The sequence below is a fragment of the Rattus rattus genome, chromosome 2 (assembly GCF_011064425.1).
Source record: "Rattus rattus isolate New Zealand chromosome 2, Rrattus_CSIRO_v1, whole genome shotgun sequence".
Taxonomy (NCBI): Eukaryota; Metazoa; Chordata; class Mammalia; order Rodentia; family Muridae; genus Rattus; species Rattus rattus.
Genome location: NC_046155.1, coordinates 227,258,160 through 227,278,143, shown reverse-complemented (window position 1 = coordinate 227,278,143; position 19,984 = coordinate 227,258,160). Strand labels below are relative to the sequence as shown.

The following is a 19,984-nucleotide window of genomic DNA, read 5'->3' as shown; positions in this document are numbered from 1 at the left end:
TCTCAGGTATTTACAACTTGGTAGCTATCATTAGCCAAAAATGTACTGAGAACAATTAAACAATCTCAGAAAGAACTTAAAAATGTTGTGTGTGTGTGTGTGTGTGTGTGTGTGTGTGTGTGTGGTGTGTGTCTATACATGAACATATATTTGTGATGCTGTCTATGTGGTGTGAGGTGTGTGTGCGTATGTTGTGTGTGTGTGTGGTGTGTATATGTATGTGTGTGTGTGTGTGTGTGTGTGGTGTGTATATGTGTGTGTGTGTTTGTGGTGTGTGTGTGTGTGTGCGTGTGTACACACGAACATATATTTGTGGTGCTGCCTGTCAAGCCCAGAGCTTTGCAGATGTTGGTCAAATACTCTATCCCTCTGATGGCTCTGAATGAATGTGAACTTTGATTCTGTTGGACTGAAGAGAACGTTTAGACCAGTTCCCCAAACAGTGCTCCAGTGCTTACCCGGGTTCTGCAGGTATAGGTTAAATGAGCCTAAGTAGGGTTCTCTTCGCCCTGGGTCTAGCTGGGAAGGCCCACAGGAAGACTAAGCTCACATTTCAATTATTGTGAGAAGCCTCATTAGTATACCCATATATCATATGTAAAAAATTATTTGCTGTATATCATAAAGGGAAAATAGGCAAGGAGTACAGGATACCTAGCTAGAAATACTTGTATTCTATGTTCTAAGAGGTATCAGCATTAAAACCTTTAATATGAATACTAGATACTTAGCAAACACCGAAGAATGCTAGAGATTTTTTTTTTAATTGGTATATAATCACCTCTATGGTCAAACTTTCACACAAGGTTTCATTACTTTGACTTAAATAGTTAAAACTCAATTATTGGCTTACAAGAAACAAAAAAAATTTGCAACTTTGAAATCTATTTCTACTCTGTAATAACTGGAAATATATTCTTAGCACTATGCTGATTCTCTCCAGGCATTAAAGGAAACCCTAGATTATTAAGAACAAGGAAACGGTGGTGATAGGAACAAAAGCCTGAGACTTGTGTCTCTAGCTAGGCGGTGGCTGATCACACTCGGTTCACATCAGAAGGGCTGCTAAACTGGGGCAGTTGCGGACACAGGGTCACACGCATGTGAGTGTTTACAGCGGCTGAAGCTCAGGGCGCTTTTCCTTTACCTCCTGAAGGCTGTCGAGATTTGCGGGGCGACCGCGGTTCTCTCCGATAAGGATCATTTGAGCCGTATAGTTCAATGGTGCTGAGGTTGAGCAGCACTGCTTTCTGGAGGTAGTCAACCATTGCGATGCCATTGGAGTTGCCGAAAACCACCCTGGCAACAGGAAAAGCAGACGCATTTTAGTGCAAACGAGCTATTGAGAAGAAATAAAAACTCTAAAGCTGAAGAAAATAGGGTGATGAGTCTTTCAGAAAAATCTTTACACTCTCTCTCTCTCTCTCTCTCTCTCTCTCTCTCTCTCTCTCTCTCTCTCTCTCTCTCTCTCTGTGTGTGTGTGTGTGTGTGTGTGTGTGTGTGTGTGTGTGTAGGTTAGAGAATGACCCTTGGGAGTTGGGTCTTCTCCTTCCACCTTGGGCTCTGGGGATTCGCTGCAGTTGCTTGAAACTAAAGACAGGTGTAGGTGTGGGAATACAGAGGGCGTGGCCCTTCTCGAGGAACTGCCCACATGTCTGTAGATACTAAATCTACACGTGTCTACAACACTAAACCAGGTATCAGTACCATTGCTGGGAACATTTGACACAGAAGTAAAGTAAAGTAAAGAAATAAACCCTCCCACACTAAGCAATGTAACATCTATGTGAAGAATATAGATGCCACTTGGAAAATGAAATTATAGATTGGGGTAACCTCTGGTAATTCTTCTGTCAAAATAAAAAGGAAGTATAATTCTTGGGAGGCTCCCTTTGAGGTGTTCAAAATACTTTCTTCACTACAGTTTAGGAACTACAGTGGAATCTTTCAAGAATAAAGGCTGCTTATTCGGTCTAAGCGCTCATGGGGTACATGAAAGCTGGCCATGTACAGAGGAGTTACCTTCACAGTTAGAGCAGGGTGAGGCTTTGAAAAGCAGGTAATGACCCCGTGCATGAGTGCACAGAGGGAGCAGAAAGTTAGACTTCATCACTTGAAGCTTTAAATATGGATTTATACTTACACAGTCTAGGCAACTAATTACAACATACAGAGTGCGGAAACTCCCACCAACAACCCACCCCACGAATACAGTAAGTCCTATAACTAATCACTCAATTTTAACCACTTTGCAAACTCCCTATTGATTCTTTTTTTAATCTGCTGTTTGCTGTTGTATTTGAATGGTTATGCTCAATAAAGTATTTAGAAGGTAGAGGCTTCTGCTCTTCTGGTATAAAGCAACCAATGAGAGATATCAGAGAGGCCTCTCAGCTCATAACCAGTCAGGGCTGGATGTGTAACTCCAAGAGACAGACGGCTGACAGTGACTGGGGGTTGGGGATGGGGTTGGGGGGAGAGGACAAGTGACTCTGTAGGGCTACTCCTGAGGACAAAGATGGGATATGCAAGATAAACACTTCAGTAACTAGACAGTACTGAAGCAGCTTCTTACTAATAAAAAAGCCCTAAGACGTGCTTTATCTTCTTAGTAACAAAGCCCGAGAACACTGAGGGCTGTGTCTAGATGAGGATCTTGTTAAAACCACAGCTATGCCCTTACAATGTGCACGAGTTAACTTTGGGGGCAGAGACAAGAAATGGCACTGTTAACTGCAGATTCCATTTATACAGTCTTATGCTAGAGGCCAAGAGAAGCTGAGAAAACTGTTTCCGCAGGAACACGGTGCCAAGGGTGTGTGACTTTGCACTTCATCTCCACTGAGTACTGGCTCGCGCTGTGCACGTGTGGTCACAGTGCATAGCCACAGGATCTGTTCAAGACAAAACTACGTCCCGAATAAGGCATCGAATAAAGTTTGAGGTTACAGTCACACAGCAACATTTTAGGTGATGACACAATGAAGCCTAAGTTCCTCATACTTTTATAACTTACATCCACGTTTTACAGGGAATACTATAAAGAGACTGAGGAAACAAAACAAAACAAAACTCCTGCTACTCACAGTCCGTAGGAAGAGTTGAGTGCTAGGCTGGTGATCTGCTGCGGGGGTTCTCCAGCCACCCACACCAACTGAATGACTAGCTCTGTCTGATAGCCGGGAGACTGTTTAAGTGGTGAGTTTTTAACTCTGGGGGAAAAAAGGAAGAGACATTAACGTTAACACTTTTCCAATTACCCAATTTTCTTATGAACGTCAAATCATGTGTGGTCATGCAAGAATATCTTGATACAGGAAACAGCACTAGATTTCCTAAAGTGTAAAAATCAGAGCCTTGTGTTCTATAAGTATTTGACCTAGCAGTGCACAGGAGCACACGCTAAGTGAGAGAATCCCGAGTGAGGAAGGAAAGGACTGGCAGATTATGGCTACCATGTGGGGAGGCTGAGAGGATGGAACAGGACAATAAGAGAACGGGGAGAACACAGAGCAGGGAAGGTGGGCCAGAGGATGAGCGAAAGCAGAAACAAGAAATCAGAGAGGAAAAATTTTAAAAGTGCATGACAACATAAAGCTTAAAATCACGAAAACACACCATGGAATTCAAAACCAAGTAGGAACAACTGACTTTTGGTGGGTAACTATTTCATCATTTAAGACGAAGCAGAGCCCTTCTCTGACTGTTGAGGCTCCGTTGGTGGATATATGCCATGCAGAGCAGCAGAAAAGGCAGACCAACTAGAACATTCTTTGGATTGTTCTGACATGAAATAATATTTTACAGTAGATTTAGCAAACATTATGAGATTAGACTTGATATAGCTTATCAGTCTTGGGAAGGTATCAACTAATTTTTTATTGTGTGTGCATAATACTCGCACATGCATGCAAGGAGGACAGTTTGCAGGAGTTCTTCCCTCCATTATACAGAATCTAGAGATCAAACCTAGGCCATCAGGCAGAAGTAGGCACCTTCAGCTGCTGGCCTGTCTCAGCAGCTAAGGAAATCCTGGACTGATTTTAGTCTTCTATAATGAAGACTATCCAACATTTGCTGAATCAATGAATAAGTGAGAGGTTGAATCAAAAAGATGGGAAATCACAGCAACTCTACATTCAAAGTGACTAAATGAACCTGTTGGGAATGTCAGTGTGATAGGTTAGTTCCAGAGGAATATCTGTTAAGTCTGAGGAGATCACAGGGATCTATACATTTAGAACCACTCAAAACACTCAAACCTCAGAAAGAATGTGTAAGTTCCTGCTAAACTTGTATCGGTTAAATCTCTGATATTAGAAAACAGGGGTGAGGGAGGGGTTTATGGTGCGACTGAGGAAAACTTAGATGGTATACTTGCCATGCATGTATCAGCAAACTTAATGTGAAGTACAAATACATAAGCGATAAGAGCAGCTTGTTTGCGTGCGTGTGTAACCACATTTTAAGCCGGGAGTCGCTTGGACTGCATAGCCTCTTGCAAGCCTAGTCTTTAATGATTCTTTGGCTCTTCCCTTGGACTGACAGAGTATAAGGGACAGCAAGAAAACCACTCATTGTTGAATGGCCCGCAACTACACTAAGTTGCAGGGGTTTTGAATCATTTTGCTGGTACTTCTCTAGTGGGAAGGACCAAGACATTAGTTAGTGATGTGTTGACCAAGAAAGAGGTCAGAGCTGGTTGTCCAGGGTTCTAGGAGAATGAGAGTCACTGTGCATACAGTACTGGGCACTAGACTGCAGTCACTTCTGGTTAATCTGTAGGTCCTCAGAGCTGTACTCTGCTGAGACATAATTTCTGACAGTTTTCAGGGAATTGGTCATCAAACACCTGCCCTTGTCAACTGCAAGAAATTAATGTAACAACTGAGGCATCTGACCTCTGAGAAGAGGCAGCATTAACACAGGTGTAGGCTCAGAGTCCAAATGAGGCTACTCTTGTCTAAACTTGGCACAGAAGGCAAGCCTCAAGGAAGCACTCCTGTGCTTGGTATACAGAATGTACAGGCTGGATCAGATGAGAATACACAACACTCATTGTACAGGACTAAAAAATGGATCAGCAGTTAGGAGCACTTGAAGCTCTTGTAGAGGACCACAATTCAGACCACAGGACCTATGTCAGGCCACTAACAACTGCAATCGCAGCTCCAATCTGATGGCGTTTTATAGCCTCCACAGGCACCTATACCCGTGTGTACACAGAAAGCCAGAGACATCGACATACCCAATAACCGAATGCAAAATAAACCTTTTAGAAACTCCGCTGTGCTAAGACATGGAAAAGGTAATTAAGAAAGTAAAAGCTGTCTAATAACTTGATACAAAACCTCTAATTTGTATTAAAACAATACCAACAAATTAGAAACCTGGGCTAGCTGGAGTAATATTTAGGGAGTAGAGTTCTTCCCTGTGTGGAAAATTCAGGTCCATCCCCAGAAATGTAAAACAAACCAATAATCAGAAGTCTGGTCAAGAAACACTAGAAAGGGACTAACCAACCACAGGGCTCAGCAGGTTAAAGTGATTGTGGTCAAATACCAAATCCAACCTTGACGCCCATTGACCGAAGGAGGGGACTGACTCCTACAGTCATTTTGACCTTTATGCTTGCTCTTAAGCCCATGTATGAATGACTTTGCACGTGGCTTGTGGACATGCATATCTTAAAACACGCACACACACACACACACACACACACACACACACACACACACACACACATACACACACACACACACACACACACACACACACACAAATAAATAAATAAATCTAACCAAAGGAGAAACGAGAGAAGTTAGACTTTAAAAACAGAATGTGGGAAAGACTGATAAATTTTTGTCTATAACTGTTTAACTTAGGATTTTAATATTTTAAATGTTCAACTTGCTTACTTGTTAATGACAACCTGTAGAACTTTATAAAAGGTTCCATAATTCATACAAATACATTTTAAAATGTTAAAATCATGTTTAGAAGTGTCACAATTAAAAAAAAAAAGCAACTGTCTGTTTAGACAAGTACTTTGAAAAGGGACGCTTACAGTACCTAAATAAAAAGCATAAAAGTAGATTGGTAAAGGGGACAAATAAAACAGCTCCAATAATGTTTCTTTAAACAAATACGCAGTAATGTAGAAAGGCATTGTGGGACACTGATGGACTCCGGAGAGAATGTGTGCTGCAGAGCTGAGCACTGCCATGTTAAGGACGATGCCTCAGAGCCACGAAAGGGAAGGGCCTTTCCCTCGTCAACTACGGACGTTTATTACCGTGCCTGAAGAAAGTGTCCACCATAGCTCCTTCTCCCGCTAGCTGTAGCCTGAGACGCTCCCCACAGAGCCCCACCACCTATATTAGATGAACTGCATCCTCATTTAGTGACTGATGCAAAGCAGACTTTTCCTGATGTGGGTGGAGTCCAGATGCTAACATTGCTGTATTTGTGCTGTTTCTTTATTCCTTGTCCCTGCCAACTCATTCCCAAAGCTGTGAGGTCACTGAAGTGCGTGATAATCAATGTCTCAAGATTAATTATATTTCAACCATTTTTTTGGGTTATTTCTTCCTTTTAGATATTAGCCTTTTAGACTGTAGATCAAAATGATACAAAGTTAAAAAATCCATGCATTTCCCTTTAGATTACAAAAATGGGAAAGTAATTCTAAGGGCAAACAGGAGAAGACTGGCTTCCAGGGAGCTAGGATGAGGGTCTTAAAGCCCATGCCTACAATGACACATTTTCTCCACACCTCCTAACAGTGCCGCTCCCTGAGCCACATACATACATTCAAACTATCACAGGAGGGTTCAACTAAAATTCCTGTGACTCAAATAAATGTCAAATATAAATATGTCAAATGTCTCAAAGACACATGCTGCTTACTGCTGACACAATATTCTACTAAGAGGCTACTTTTCTTTCTTTAATATGTCTTTGAATATAGATTACGACAATCCCTGAAAACTAGTTTGTTAGCAACATACTAAAGTACTTGAAAAGTATCCAAATGTTAATTTAAAAAAAAAATAAACAAGTGTGTGAACGAGGCAGGAGGATCCCGAATTCAAGGTCAGCCTTGTGTAACAAACTGATACACAGTCTCTAAAGCCTTGTGTAACAAACTGATACACAGTCTCTAAAGAGAGAGACCGAGCAAAGAAAGAAGGAAACTGCTGTCATGCACTGCTATTCTTCCAGTCTTTACAGCCATACTGTGGAGTTCTACTGAAGGCCAGAAGCAGTGATCTGTCAGTTGGGTCATTATTTTATAATATATTTTATCATGATTATTCTATACTTAAAAATTATGTTTTAAAACTCTATTGTAATTTAAACCTGTATTCTGATATGCAAATGTATCTGACACTAAGATTATTAACAAATTCTAATCATTTAGTGAAGAATAGAAAAAAAACCGCACCAGACATACAAAGCTCAGATAGACCCTCATGACTAGTACACGTCCCCCTGTGGTCCCACACCTGCACCTCAGCCCAGTGAAGCCAACAGGACTCTTTCTCCACAGAGCATGGTGCTACTCAGGTAGAAATCCTTATATTTTTGGTTGTGAGCCTAGCCTTTAACGGCTGAGCCATCTCTCCAGCCCTCAGGTAGAAATCCTGATGCCCTCAAGACCTACTTTTTACTTCCACCCTTGGCCCCTGAGTCACATGTGTGAGGGTAAGATGAGGGCGTGGACTAGGTTATAGTCTGCGGTAGCAGTTAGATTCCATGCTGTATTCAGTTTACTGGTGGGGGTACTAACAAGATGTCCTAGGTTATAAACTTATTTTCTGTGTTCTTTCAATCAGTACAAAAACTAGGAAAACACTCACCTAAGCAAAGTCAGAGGACAGAGACTCGCTTCCGACACCTGCTTTTTATTTTTATCTGAGAAGCCAAGGTCAGAGGTCTTGCTACTCTGTGTCCCTTGTCATAACTATTCCCTAGCCTCTCGGCATGGGAAAGCAATTTATTGATGGTCCTTACCCTTGGGTAGGAAACTGACTTCTTGTTTTAGACTGCTGAATATATTTATAAACATGTAGAGGTATAGATACTTTTAAAGCCCAAATTAAAGTATTCTAAGTTTGTTGATGATGACACAATTATCCCACATTTTATGTAATAACATTGTGCTAAATGTTTTAAAAGATTACTTCATATAACTAACATTATTTTATCAATACACATAAAAGATAAATTATACTTTAGCCACCTCTAAAATGATCAGAAACTGAAAACATAAAACCAAAAACCATAGTAACATTTACAAATTTAGTGTAAAGTAGTACTGAGTAGTAAAAGAATAAAAAGCATAAAATTCCGTAAGTTTCACTCTAGACAATATATGCTGTAACTGTAGCTAAAAGGAGATGTGGGTTTCTAAGTGTGAAAAGGAGAAGGTGGGAGGAAGTGGGTGGGAGAGGAGGAGGCGTAGGACAGGAAGGGTGAGCATAGGGAGGTAGTGAAGACGTCATGGGGACCCTTGGGACTCCCACATTCTGAAGGAAGCAATTCTTTGCTATGCCCACTGTAGATGTGACCCTCATCTCAGGCTTCCCTCTAACAACTCAACATCAACAGCAGATCCCACTCCCTGTTGTAAAACTAAAAATGTCTACAGACATTGGTACATATCCTGAAACAGGCAACATCATCCTTACTTGATAATCACTCATTTAAAATCTATGCTCTCAAGTTTTCAAGAACATAGGGACTTCTGTAAAGAATGAACTTTAAACACTCTTGTGATTTTTCTTTAAGTCTGTTTGCCTTTTGGGGGCGTGGTTTTTTTTTTATTATATGGCCATTCTGATGCCAATCATCATGTACTCAGTAGTAGAAGAGATTCTGGAAGATCTACAGTAAAAGTGATAATGCCTAGTTCTTTAGTTAGAACGAATGCTGTCCTGTCGACCTCTACTCTGAATACCCCATGAAAAGGATCTTGTCCCACCGTGACTTCCGTTACTTTCCATGTAACACTGCGAGTCATACAGTCTTTGTGCAATTCAATGACTCTAATTATTTACATTGCTTTATTCCTCTATATCCTAAGAATTTAACTATGCAAAAATATTAACTAAACAGAAAAATGAAGACAAAACATTCATTTAACTTATCCCTGCATTAACAAGTATGGTCTTAAAATGATGCAAAAATAAAGTCTTTTAAGTAACAATAAAGTGATGCTATGATCCGAGAAGAGAAAATATGAGAAGCCAAATCCAAGGTGAGGATGAAAGGAAGCAGGACCCTCGGGCTTTAGAGAAGATGCCCATGAGCCACATTAAATGTAGATCCTGACTGAGACCGTAGGAAGGCCTAGTGCTACACATTACGAGGTAACATATAGAACAGACCTACATTCTTGCAACTTACTTTAAACACGGTACATTATCGCGAAGCCCATCCGATGAGCTGCTGCTGGTAGACGGATGAGACTGAGGGGGGATGGGCTGAGAGTTGGAGCTGCCCACGGGGGTGGACAAAGGGGGTGGCTGCTCACCCTCTGGCGTTTCCACATCATTTATTTCATATAACAGTCGGACTTCAAGCATCTATCATAAAAAGAAAAATGGCTGTTTACCTATTCCTAATAGTTAATACTCGTTGTATTATAATGTACCAGAGAAATATTTTTAAAAGTTAAAAAAAAGAAAAAAAGCTATATTTAAAAGTAAAACAAGAGTTTTGACTAAATTTTTAAAAACTTGTGTACATAGGTATGAGTTCACATGTGTACCCACATAAGCATCATGGCTATAGAATATATTGGATACCAATAAGTTGATATTCCTTAAGTAAAAGATATAATACCCTTAAAGATTCAGATAGTCCATTAAATCAGTGCTATTTTTCATAAAATAGGTGGTGATTTAAGTACTAATGTGCTTCCAAAATTTTTATACAAAAGCATCTGCAAACTGTTTACTAAACAGTTTTTAAAAGCTTAAAAATATCAGACAATTGATATGAAAATAGTTATGAGGTGATTACCGGAATGACTTCTGTAACCACTTCCTGCTTGCTGAATCTATAAATGATGACATGAGCCGACACTCCGGCTATGCACAGCATTCTGCTCTCTGGGCACCAGGAGATGATCTGAATGGCATATGGATCTTCATCCACAATGTCGGTGTTCTGTCTGTCATCTTTATTTCTTGACTTTTCAAATACTTTAGATGTTTTTAATTTATACAGTACTTGTAGAGTTACTAGAAAAAAGTATATTACAAATTTTAGTTGAAAAATCAAAAATTGCTAATTCTTCCCTGCCACCCCTTCAGATGCTTCTTGCCCATCCCCATTTCTTTGTGACTGGCTCCCTGACAATCATTAATCTCTCTTTATCAGTGACCTAGAATCTTCATACTTTGCTGAGATTTAGGAAACCATAGCTTCCACACCTGGCTAGAACACAGAGTGGGCAACAGCAAGCAAAGAATGGAACAACCACAGGACAACCCAGGACAAGATCAAATATCTACACCAAATAGCCGCGCTTTAAGAGTCATGACTCTAGATACCTAGATTCTAGTGTAAAATCACCAACATGAGCAACCAAGACAATATTCCTCCTTCAGGAGCTAGCAACCCTAGTGTAATAGACACCCAGGAAAAGAATTTAACTGCAGCATAATACAAGGATGTAAAAATAGCAATTCTGAAAATGTTCAAGGCCATTAAAAAGGAACTGAATAAGTGCTTTAATGAAGATTGACAGTACAAACGGTTCAATGAAACAATGAAAGCAATTCATGACATGAAAGTAGAATTTATCAAAGAAATAGTAAAACTAATGAAATGCAAGCGGAAATAAAACTCAGGAAGTCAAATTAAAATCTTACCTACAGATAAAAATGGAATAAATAATTTCAGGTCTTGAAGACACATTAGAAAAACTGGATAGTTCAGCAAAAGAAAATATTAAATCTAAAAAAGAAAAATCCATAACCAGAACATCTGGGAGATCTGAAATATCGTTAGAAGAAACAATCTACAAATAATAAGACTAGTGATAGGAGAAGAAACCCAGGTCAAAGGCACAGAAAATATCTTTAACAAATCCATAGAAGAAAATTTACTCAATCTAAAGAAAGAGATGCCTATCAAGGTATGGGAAGGTATGGGAAACATACAGAACACCAGATAGACAGGGCCAGAAAAGAAATTCCCCCAACACAGAGTACTCAAAACAATAAATGTATAGAACAAAAAAGGGCATTAAAAACTCCAAAGGAAAATGAGTAAGTGACACAAAGGCAGGCATGTGGGAATAACACATGACTTCTCAGTGGAGACTCTAAGAACTAGAAAGCTCTGAGACTATAATCTCTGAGAGACTACAGATGCCAAACTAAACCACCACATCCACCAAATATCACAACTATAGAGAAAGAAAAGTCATTTTATGATAAAAATAAATTGAAGTAATTATTGTCCATCAATACAACCCTGCAAAAAACACTACAAGAAAAGTTTCAGTCTGAAGAGAAGGTTAGACTATCTAAGAGGATACTGGAACAAATAACACTAGAATTGTTCATCAAAGGAGATGTAAAAACAAACAAGCTTTGAAACTACTACAGCAAAATAACAGTAACTTATAGACAAATCATTGATAGCTCTCAATAGTAATGGTCTCAACTCCACAATAAAAAGACATAGGCTAACAGAATGGATTAGAAAATATGATCCATATTTCTGATGCAGCCAAGAAATACATCTCACCATCAAGGATAGACATTACCCTACAGTAAAAGGATAGAAAATGTATTCCAAGAAAGTGAACCTAGCAATGAAAAAAGCGAGCTGGTATAGTCATTTCAATATCTTACAAAATAAGATTTTAAACCAAAATTAATCAGAAGAGATATGAAAGGACATTGCCTATGAATTAAAAAAAAAACCCTAATGTTCAGAAACAATTCCACAGACAAAAATCACATATTGAATCTCATACAGAGATCGTTGGCGTAGGAGACTTCAAGGCCATATTCTTGCCAGTAGACAGGGCATCCTGGAGCTCAAAGATGCCATAAATCAAATGGATGTAACAAACATCAAAGATAATCTGCTTGAGTACTAAAGAAGATACTGTATTTTCAGAAGCCTGTCAACAATTCTTTAAAGTTGGCCATACACTAAGACGCAAAGCAGGTCTTAACAGACAGAGAAAAAGTTGAAGCAGCGCTTGCACCCTATCTGATCACAATGTATTGCAGTTTGGTGATAACAACAAAAGAAATGGCAGAAAGTAGACAAAGTCATGGAATTGAACAGCTCAGCACTGAATGAAAGTTGGGTCAAGAAAAAAAAAAGCAAGGAAATTAGAATTTTAGAGTTGAATGAATGAGAGAACACAGCACACCCAAACCAGTAGGGACAATGACAGCGGTTTTCAGAAGCACATACACAGCGCTAAGTGCTACACCAACAAACTACAGAAATCGCATATTGACAACTCATCTATGACATACCTGAAAGCTCTTCAAAAATAAAAAAACAAAAACAAAAAAAAAAAACAAGAGATAGTACTGAGGAGGAGATAGTACTGAGGAGGAGAGAGTACTGAGGAGGAGAGAGTACTGAGGAGGAGAGAGTACTGAGGAGGAGAGAGTACTGAGGAGGAGGAGAGAGTACTGAGGAGGAGGAGAGAGTACTGAGGAGGAGAGAGTACTGAGGAGGAGGAGAGAGTACTGAGGAGGAGGAGAGAGTACTGAGGAGAAGAGAGTACTGAGGAGGAGAGAGTACTGAGGAGGAGAGAGTACTGAGGAGGAGGAGAGAGTACTGAGGAGGAGAGAGTACTGGGGAGGAGGAGATAGTACTGAGGAGGAGGAGATAGCAAGAAATAAAGACTGAAGCTAAGTGAAATAGAAACCAACACACCTAATACAAAGAGTCAATAAAACAAAATGCGGTTCTCTAAGAAACATCAACAAATTTTTAATTAATCAAAAGACATACTGAAAGAAGATCCAAACTAATAAAATTAGATATGAAAATGGAGACATTACAGCATATGGGAAATTCAGAGAATTATAAGGACATATGCTAAAAATTTATACTCCACTAAACTAGAAAACCTAAATGAAATGGATGAATGTGTAGATATATATGATCTACTAAGGTTAAAATGAAATAAATGACCTAAACAGACCTATTATCCATAATGAAACTGAAGCAGTAATTTAAAAATTCTTAACCATAAAAAAACAAAAAAAGCTTGGGGAAGATGGATTCAGGGCAGGATTCTACTAATGTTCAAAGAGGAACAACAATAGTCAACATTCTTTAAGTTCCACAAAACATACACGCAAAAAAAAATTCCCAATAAAATACTTGCCAGCTGAATACAAAAACACACCAGAAAGGATTCTCCGCCTTGAACAAATTGCCTCTGCCATCAGAGTGCTAGGATTAGAGGCACGTGCCACATCTGCCTGACTGAAAGTAACTTGGAATAATAAAGAACTGCTAGAGGTATTATAATCACTGATTTCACACTGTATTACAGAGCTCTGTAATAAAAACAACAAGGAATATTGGCATGAAAACAGATACGTTGATCAAAAGAATATAATTATTAAAGACCCAGATATAAGCTCACACACCTACGGTGATACTTGAGTTTTTAGAAAGAAGCCAGAGACGCACACTGGAGAGAAGACAGCATCTTCAACAAGTGGTGCTGGCAAAGTACATAGTTGGATGTAAAAGAATGGAAATAGATCCGTATCCATTACCCTGCACAAAACTCAACTACCACAGAGGTCAGGTCGTTAATGAACCAGGGCCCAGGATGAGAGGAGAAGAATTTCCAAGGAAGAGGAACTACCACGAAGCTACAAATCCCATGACCTACAACAGTTGCCTGCTTTTAAGGTGTACCGGTGCGATAGTGGCACACATAGTCTGGAAGTGACCAATTATTCTTTTTCTTACTTGGATTTAAGGCATTCTCATGACACAGAACCTATACCTGACACTACTAAAGTTGCCAAGAATTTAAGTCTACCTAGGTCGTGCACCTAGGGGAAAACTACTGCTATTATTATAATAAGGTAACAGGAATAAATTGACTCATAAGGACATGCTGCTATGCCAATAGATAAGTGTATTCCTCAACTCTGATCTGAGAGTTTCTTCTTGCAGTAGATGGCAACGAACAAAGAGACCCACAACTAGACATTCAGTGCAGAGACTGAAAGACTTTGGCACTCAGCCCTAAATAGGATGTCTTTATCAAACCCCTTCTCTGAAGATTCAAGGTGCCAATACTCATTCAAACTCATGGCGACTGTAACAGCTGCACAAGATCTGCACGAGATCAAGCCAGACAACGGTCCAGCATGGAGAATGGGAAAGAGACACAAAATCCAACCCTCACCAAAAGCTCAAACTCATACCTGCTGGAAAGAGAAAACCAGTATTCCCCAGTATGGTGTCACTGGTCATATCAAGCACATTCCAGGGCAGGCTCCAGGCCCGGAAGTATTTGGCCAGTACAAGACAGACACCATTGTGTGTATATGGATGCTTTTTGTTTTGTTTCAGCATTTTCTTGTTCTATTGGTTTTTGTTTTGCTTTTATTCCTTATTTATTTCTTATTTTGGGAGTGGGCAAGAAGTTAGAGGAGTTTAAAGGTAGGAAGGATCCAGGAGGAGTTGAGGGAGGAAAAAGAATATAATCAAATATTGTACAAAAAATTTGTAAATAAAAACTCTATCAAATCATTAATAATTCAAATATAATGACTATTCATATTATAGAGCAAAAACGAACTATACTTACCAAAACAATATTTTGATTTCTTTATTTTGAAATCTACTATACACTTAGACATTTCCACCCTCACAAAGGATTTAGATAACCTGAAGAAAAACTACAAAAGGAATGTGGCACAAAATCTTTGGTGTAAACTTATGGAGAACATATTTTATTTTCTAAAATGACATTCTATATAAAAACGTTCTCCCTAAAAGGTACCAGTTTTATCAAACATCCTTATAAAAGGCCAGTTAACCTTAGGTAAGTGATTCCCATAAATGCTTGCTATAAATGGTCTCTAACCATAAGGCTGTATCTTCCCATGTTTGCTCCTGTCTAATCATGAAGTCTTATTTACAAAGACAACATACACTTTTGTAGTATTAACTTAGAATTGGACTTAAACATTTTTCTGATTTGAAATATATTTTCACTTCTATTTTTGACTTCTAAAGAGAATTTCTGAAGATAATTTGAGAAGATTGGAACACTGCTGAGAATTATTATTTGGTGTACTAATAACATTAAAATATCTTCTCTCTTAAATTCTAAGCTCACATATTGGATAACCCAATACGTTAGGCTGATAACCTGGTCCTTTCAAATCTAAGGTGGTTTGTACAGTTATTAGGAGCACCATGTATACAGGGAACGGCAGTGAAATATGAGAAGCAGTTAAGTCTTTGAGGCACTTACTTGCAGAAGCATCCCAGAATTTAATTGAGCCATCAGCATGCCTAGAACAAACATGGCAGAGAAGAATAGAAAGAGAAGAATAAAACATGGAAAAAACATTGTTACTTTTTAGCAAACTCATTCACTTAGATGAGTAAATGGCAAAAATCATTGTAAATCAGTGAAATCTTACAAGTAACTTTCCTATTATATTGTAACATAAAAGAAAGCTTTACTACTGAATGAATTAAAATTCAAATTGTCATTAAGTATATTAACTATTACTGATTTAATTGGTAAGAATATACTTTTACTTACCCTGTAATAATTATTTCTGGGTAACTTTGAGCACCCAAGCCCCAATTACCACCATTGATGGGCCATTCCTATAAAAAAAAAATCATTGAATGTTGACTTGGAAATATATATTTTCTATAGCAGATAAGTAGTATAATATATAGGTATACTAGGAAGGTATGAACACAGTACACATAATTTACTTCCAAAAACCAATTTCCTAAAAATTTAACAGTGTTACCAACACCTCAAGGAAACAAATTTAAGATAATAACATGTTGCATTAAACAGTGAAACTCAGGTTTGGTACCTTTTTGCTGTAACCTTGACGTTTCTGTCTAGCTCCAACAGAATAAAGTGCAGGAATAAGGTCCACAGGACAATCAGCAAAATATTCACAACATGTAACAGGGGACTCGTGTATACTCAAAGGGTAGGGATTCTCAAATATAGGGTATCTTTAACAATAGGAAAAAGAAAAACACATTAAAATATTGTAAGCTATGATTTACACAACCATGAAGACATTATATACATTCTACTAAGATTACATTGATTTAATTATGTAAATAGGTAAAGAATTTAAAGAGTTTTATTGCAGAAAACTCTTTATCCACCAATAACCAGAAAGGCAGTGGTTGCAGCTGTATAGCACTGCTGCACACAAGACTGCGTGCTACACACATCTGTCTCGTGTGCATCTTATATCTAGTTTATGATGTATTTTCTGAACAACAAAGGCTTTGAGTAACCCGTCAGAACCACGTAAGCTAGGGAGTTGCTGAAGCAGAAGTTGGAACTGCTGGGGATCAAGGAGCTGTGTGCATGTCGACCAAATACTTCACCCCTCTGCTGGCACAGCAGACATGTACTTCAGTTCTGCTTTTCCTCCATCGATGTAAAACCTCCTCCAATATTAACCCCAGAATGCTTGTTTCCTGTGATCGTCAACCACAAACATAACGTGACTGGGCTGAGAGAGTCATGAGCAGAGCACGCTCCTCTTTCTCTGGGGCACTTCCAGAGAAGACTAATGGATGACTAGGGCTCACTCTGACGGAGCCACCTCACAAGGCTTCCCCCACCGCAGTGGGATGAAGGAGAAGAGGGCCTGCTGCACCAGCACGCTCGCCTGCTCCCTGGCTGCTGGGGGTGGTGAGCCTAACAGCTGAAGATGTTATCTTCCTGCTGCCTAGTGTGAGGCCACAGCAATGGACAGAACCCTCTCACACGTTCTTTCTCAAACGTTTTCTCTCGAGCATTTGTCACACTGGCGGGAAGCTAACTCGTTTTAGCCCAGCAATACTCCAAATCACTGTTACACTTTTCATGTTCTTTGGATATGAGATCAGACACACTGCTGGCGAGCCACGAGGTTACCTCATTTATAGACATGCAATTAATTTATCAAGATAAACAATGCTTTAAAATCACTAAAATATTAATGTGCTTAAAACTAAAAACACGCAATGCTTCTTAGAATTTGTCTACTTAAAGTATCTTTTAAAGGAAGTAGAAACTAGCTGAGACACTTAAAAAGTATAAAATGGCTACTCTGTATATATCAATTAATTTGTCCACTGCTAATAATAAATACTAAAAATAAATGTCAATCACTTCTAACTTTATCCCTGGGCAAAAGATGAAACACACAAAAAAGAGCAGTAATAAAAATTAACTTTCTTCTCTTAATAAAATATCTTCTCTTCTGCTCCAAGGATCTAGTATTTCGCATATCTAATTGACAGTTCTTCAAAACTAAAACACCTTCTCCTATTTGATTTGAATGGTATTTTTCTTGATTTAATCATATCTCAGTAGGGATCATGTGAAACAAATTCCATTATTAAAACGACTTACATAATAGATGAAAAAATGAAAAATACCTTAATAATATATTTTTATAGGGCTGTCATACAGAGTTATTTTTCGAACAGTCTAGTGTTAAAAAAAAAACAAAACAAACAAACAAAAATCTTATAACAAGTAAGAACTACAAGTACCAGCCTGTAAGCTGAGATGTGCTCACAAACAAACCCGGCCGGCCTGCAGCACCTCTCACATGTGCTAGGTTTCTCACCCTAAGTCCTGTTCACACTGGGAGGAGTCTTGACTGGGAAAAGTGCCCTGGGCATTGTGGATGAAGTGTGTTTGTCTTTTATCCACTAGATGCCAGTAGCATCCCACCAAATAAAGCATCTTCACAGACACTGCTCAACAGTCCCTGGGGACAGTAAGTAAAATGGTGGTTCCCTTCACCAGACAGAGTATTCCTGACAACAGGCAATAAGTAGAGAAAACACCAGGAGTTCTTACTAAGAGCTATGATAGGGTAGGGGATTATAGGTCAGACATGCCTGTAGAGTCTAGGAGAGCCATTAGCCACATGGGGAAAGCTGTGTGGATTCTGATGACAGTGAAACAAGCAGAGGGCTCCGCCTGCCAAAACACTGTGTAAGAGAAGATACGAAATGTGATCTATCACAGAGTGCTGCTACCCCATACATTAAGGCCAGTGTGGACAAGAGCAAGAGAGCAGCTTAGAAAGAACACCCACTATCTTCGTGAGGTAGCAGGTCGAGTTGTTAAAACAACAGTAGCAGCCAGCAGTTTAAATTGGAGTAATACAGAACACGACGTAGGTTATACTTAATCTGTCTGGGCTCTGGCACAATACATCCCGACAGAGTGACTAGAGGGAGAAAGACTGAAAGGGTCATCAGAGGTAACCTGATATGGGTCCATTTGGACAAGCATTTTATGTATGGCTTCAGCATGTACAAGCATGAAGCAAAAATGTAAGAAACTGAAGAAAATTGAGCTAAGTAACAAAAAGCCACAACTCATTACACACGGGGAAGCTGGACTGGTGCCTGCAGGAGCCTTCATCTCTATTTACTAGTGTCATTGGTCCAGGGAGGTCCTGGTCGTGCTCCCAAAGGAGAAGCATAAACACCAATCCAGCCACAAACCCTTTGACCTACAATGGGATCCTGCCTGAAATATATGTTCAGGCAATGGCGGCGGCAAACTGCTTTGACTGAAGGCCCACTACCGCGAATAGAGCCCATGCCTGACACTGCTCGGGTGACCTGGCCCTGAGGTAAAGCCACATAGCAGTAATAAAATGACCCCTCATGACATTCCGCTGTACTCAGATCAGCCATCATCAGAGAAGCTTCCTGCTGCAGCAGATGGGAACAGATAGAGAGACCCACAGCCAGACATGATGGGGAGAACGAGAGACCATGAGCACTCAGTCCCAAAGGATGTCTCCATCGAGCCCCTCCGCTCAGGTCTCAGGGAACCCCATGGAAGAGGAGGCAGAGAGAGTAGGAGGCAGAGGGGATGGAGGGCACCAGGGAAACAAGGCCTCTAAATTAGCATGAAGGGTGCGCCTGTGAACTCACAGAGACTGGGGCAGCACGCACAGCGCCTGCACAGGTCTGCGCCACATGAGATCCCAGAGCTGGAAGAGAGGACCTGTGGCCCAGCCGCTAAGCCAAGTCCCATATGAATCGCTAAGCAGCAGCCATGAGTCCACGGCCAGCAGTGCCTGTCCTCAGTGCCTGCCCGTGCTGGGTCCTCGTCCCCGGTGTCATGGAAGAGCACAGCTTGCCCTTTGTATTTTTAAAGTTATTATTAATAATTGTATCTCATTTTTATTTGTATTGATATATATTGTCTTGTATTATTCTTTTGTTTGTTTGTTTTCTTATTATATTTTATTATCAGCCCTCAGAAGACTTTTTATGTTCCAAGGAGAGACAAAAATGGGTGGATCCAGATGGGAGGAGAGGTGGGGAAGAAGTGAAATGGGAAAACATAACCAGGATACATTAAGTGAGGGGAAGTAACTATTTTCAATAAAAGAAAAAAAAGAAACTAGGATATCCATTATAATCAATACATTTCTGATTACTAGAAATGGGGATCTGGAACATTATAAAGAGATCATGTTTGTAAATGTACATGTTTCAGCAGAATGCATTTAATGCCATGCTAAACGAGATCTTGTGGTTTCCCACACAGTAGCAGAGCTGCCCACCCAGCGTCCTTACCCATTCTGTGCCAGGTCTATCAGCACTAAATCCTTCTCCAGGAGAACAACCACAGCATACGGTTCCTGAAAATCTGGAACACGAGAACACTGCGTGAACAGACGTCCAAACCCCAGGGGGCAGCCCCAGAAAACAGACATCTAGT

At 39.7% G+C, this 19,984-nt stretch overlaps 1 protein-coding gene across 3 annotated transcripts in view; it reads right to left on the bottom strand.

Moving 5' to 3' along the window:
• The window catches only part of Stxbp5 (syntaxin binding protein 5), a 143,521-nt gene that overhangs the window by 33,745 nt on the left and 89,792 nt on the right, over nucleotides 1-19,984 (bottom strand). For all 3 annotated transcript variants that reach the window (XM_032894986.1, XM_032894987.1, XM_032894988.1), the window contains exons 11-18: nucleotides 19,840-19,912; nucleotides 16,089-16,236; nucleotides 15,800-15,867; nucleotides 15,503-15,543; nucleotides 10,030-10,250; nucleotides 9,412-9,590; nucleotides 3,087-3,212; nucleotides 1,148-1,299 (exon numbers count right to left, since the gene is read on the bottom strand). In XM_032894986.1, coding sequence (XP_032750877.1) covers nucleotides 1,148-1,299; nucleotides 3,087-3,212; nucleotides 9,412-9,590; nucleotides 10,030-10,250; nucleotides 15,503-15,543; nucleotides 15,800-15,867; nucleotides 16,089-16,236; nucleotides 19,840-19,912 — 1,008 coding nt within the window. The remainder of the gene's footprint in view (nucleotides 1-1,147; nucleotides 1,300-3,086; nucleotides 3,213-9,411; nucleotides 9,591-10,029; nucleotides 10,251-15,502; nucleotides 15,544-15,799; nucleotides 15,868-16,088; nucleotides 16,237-19,839; nucleotides 19,913-19,984) is intronic.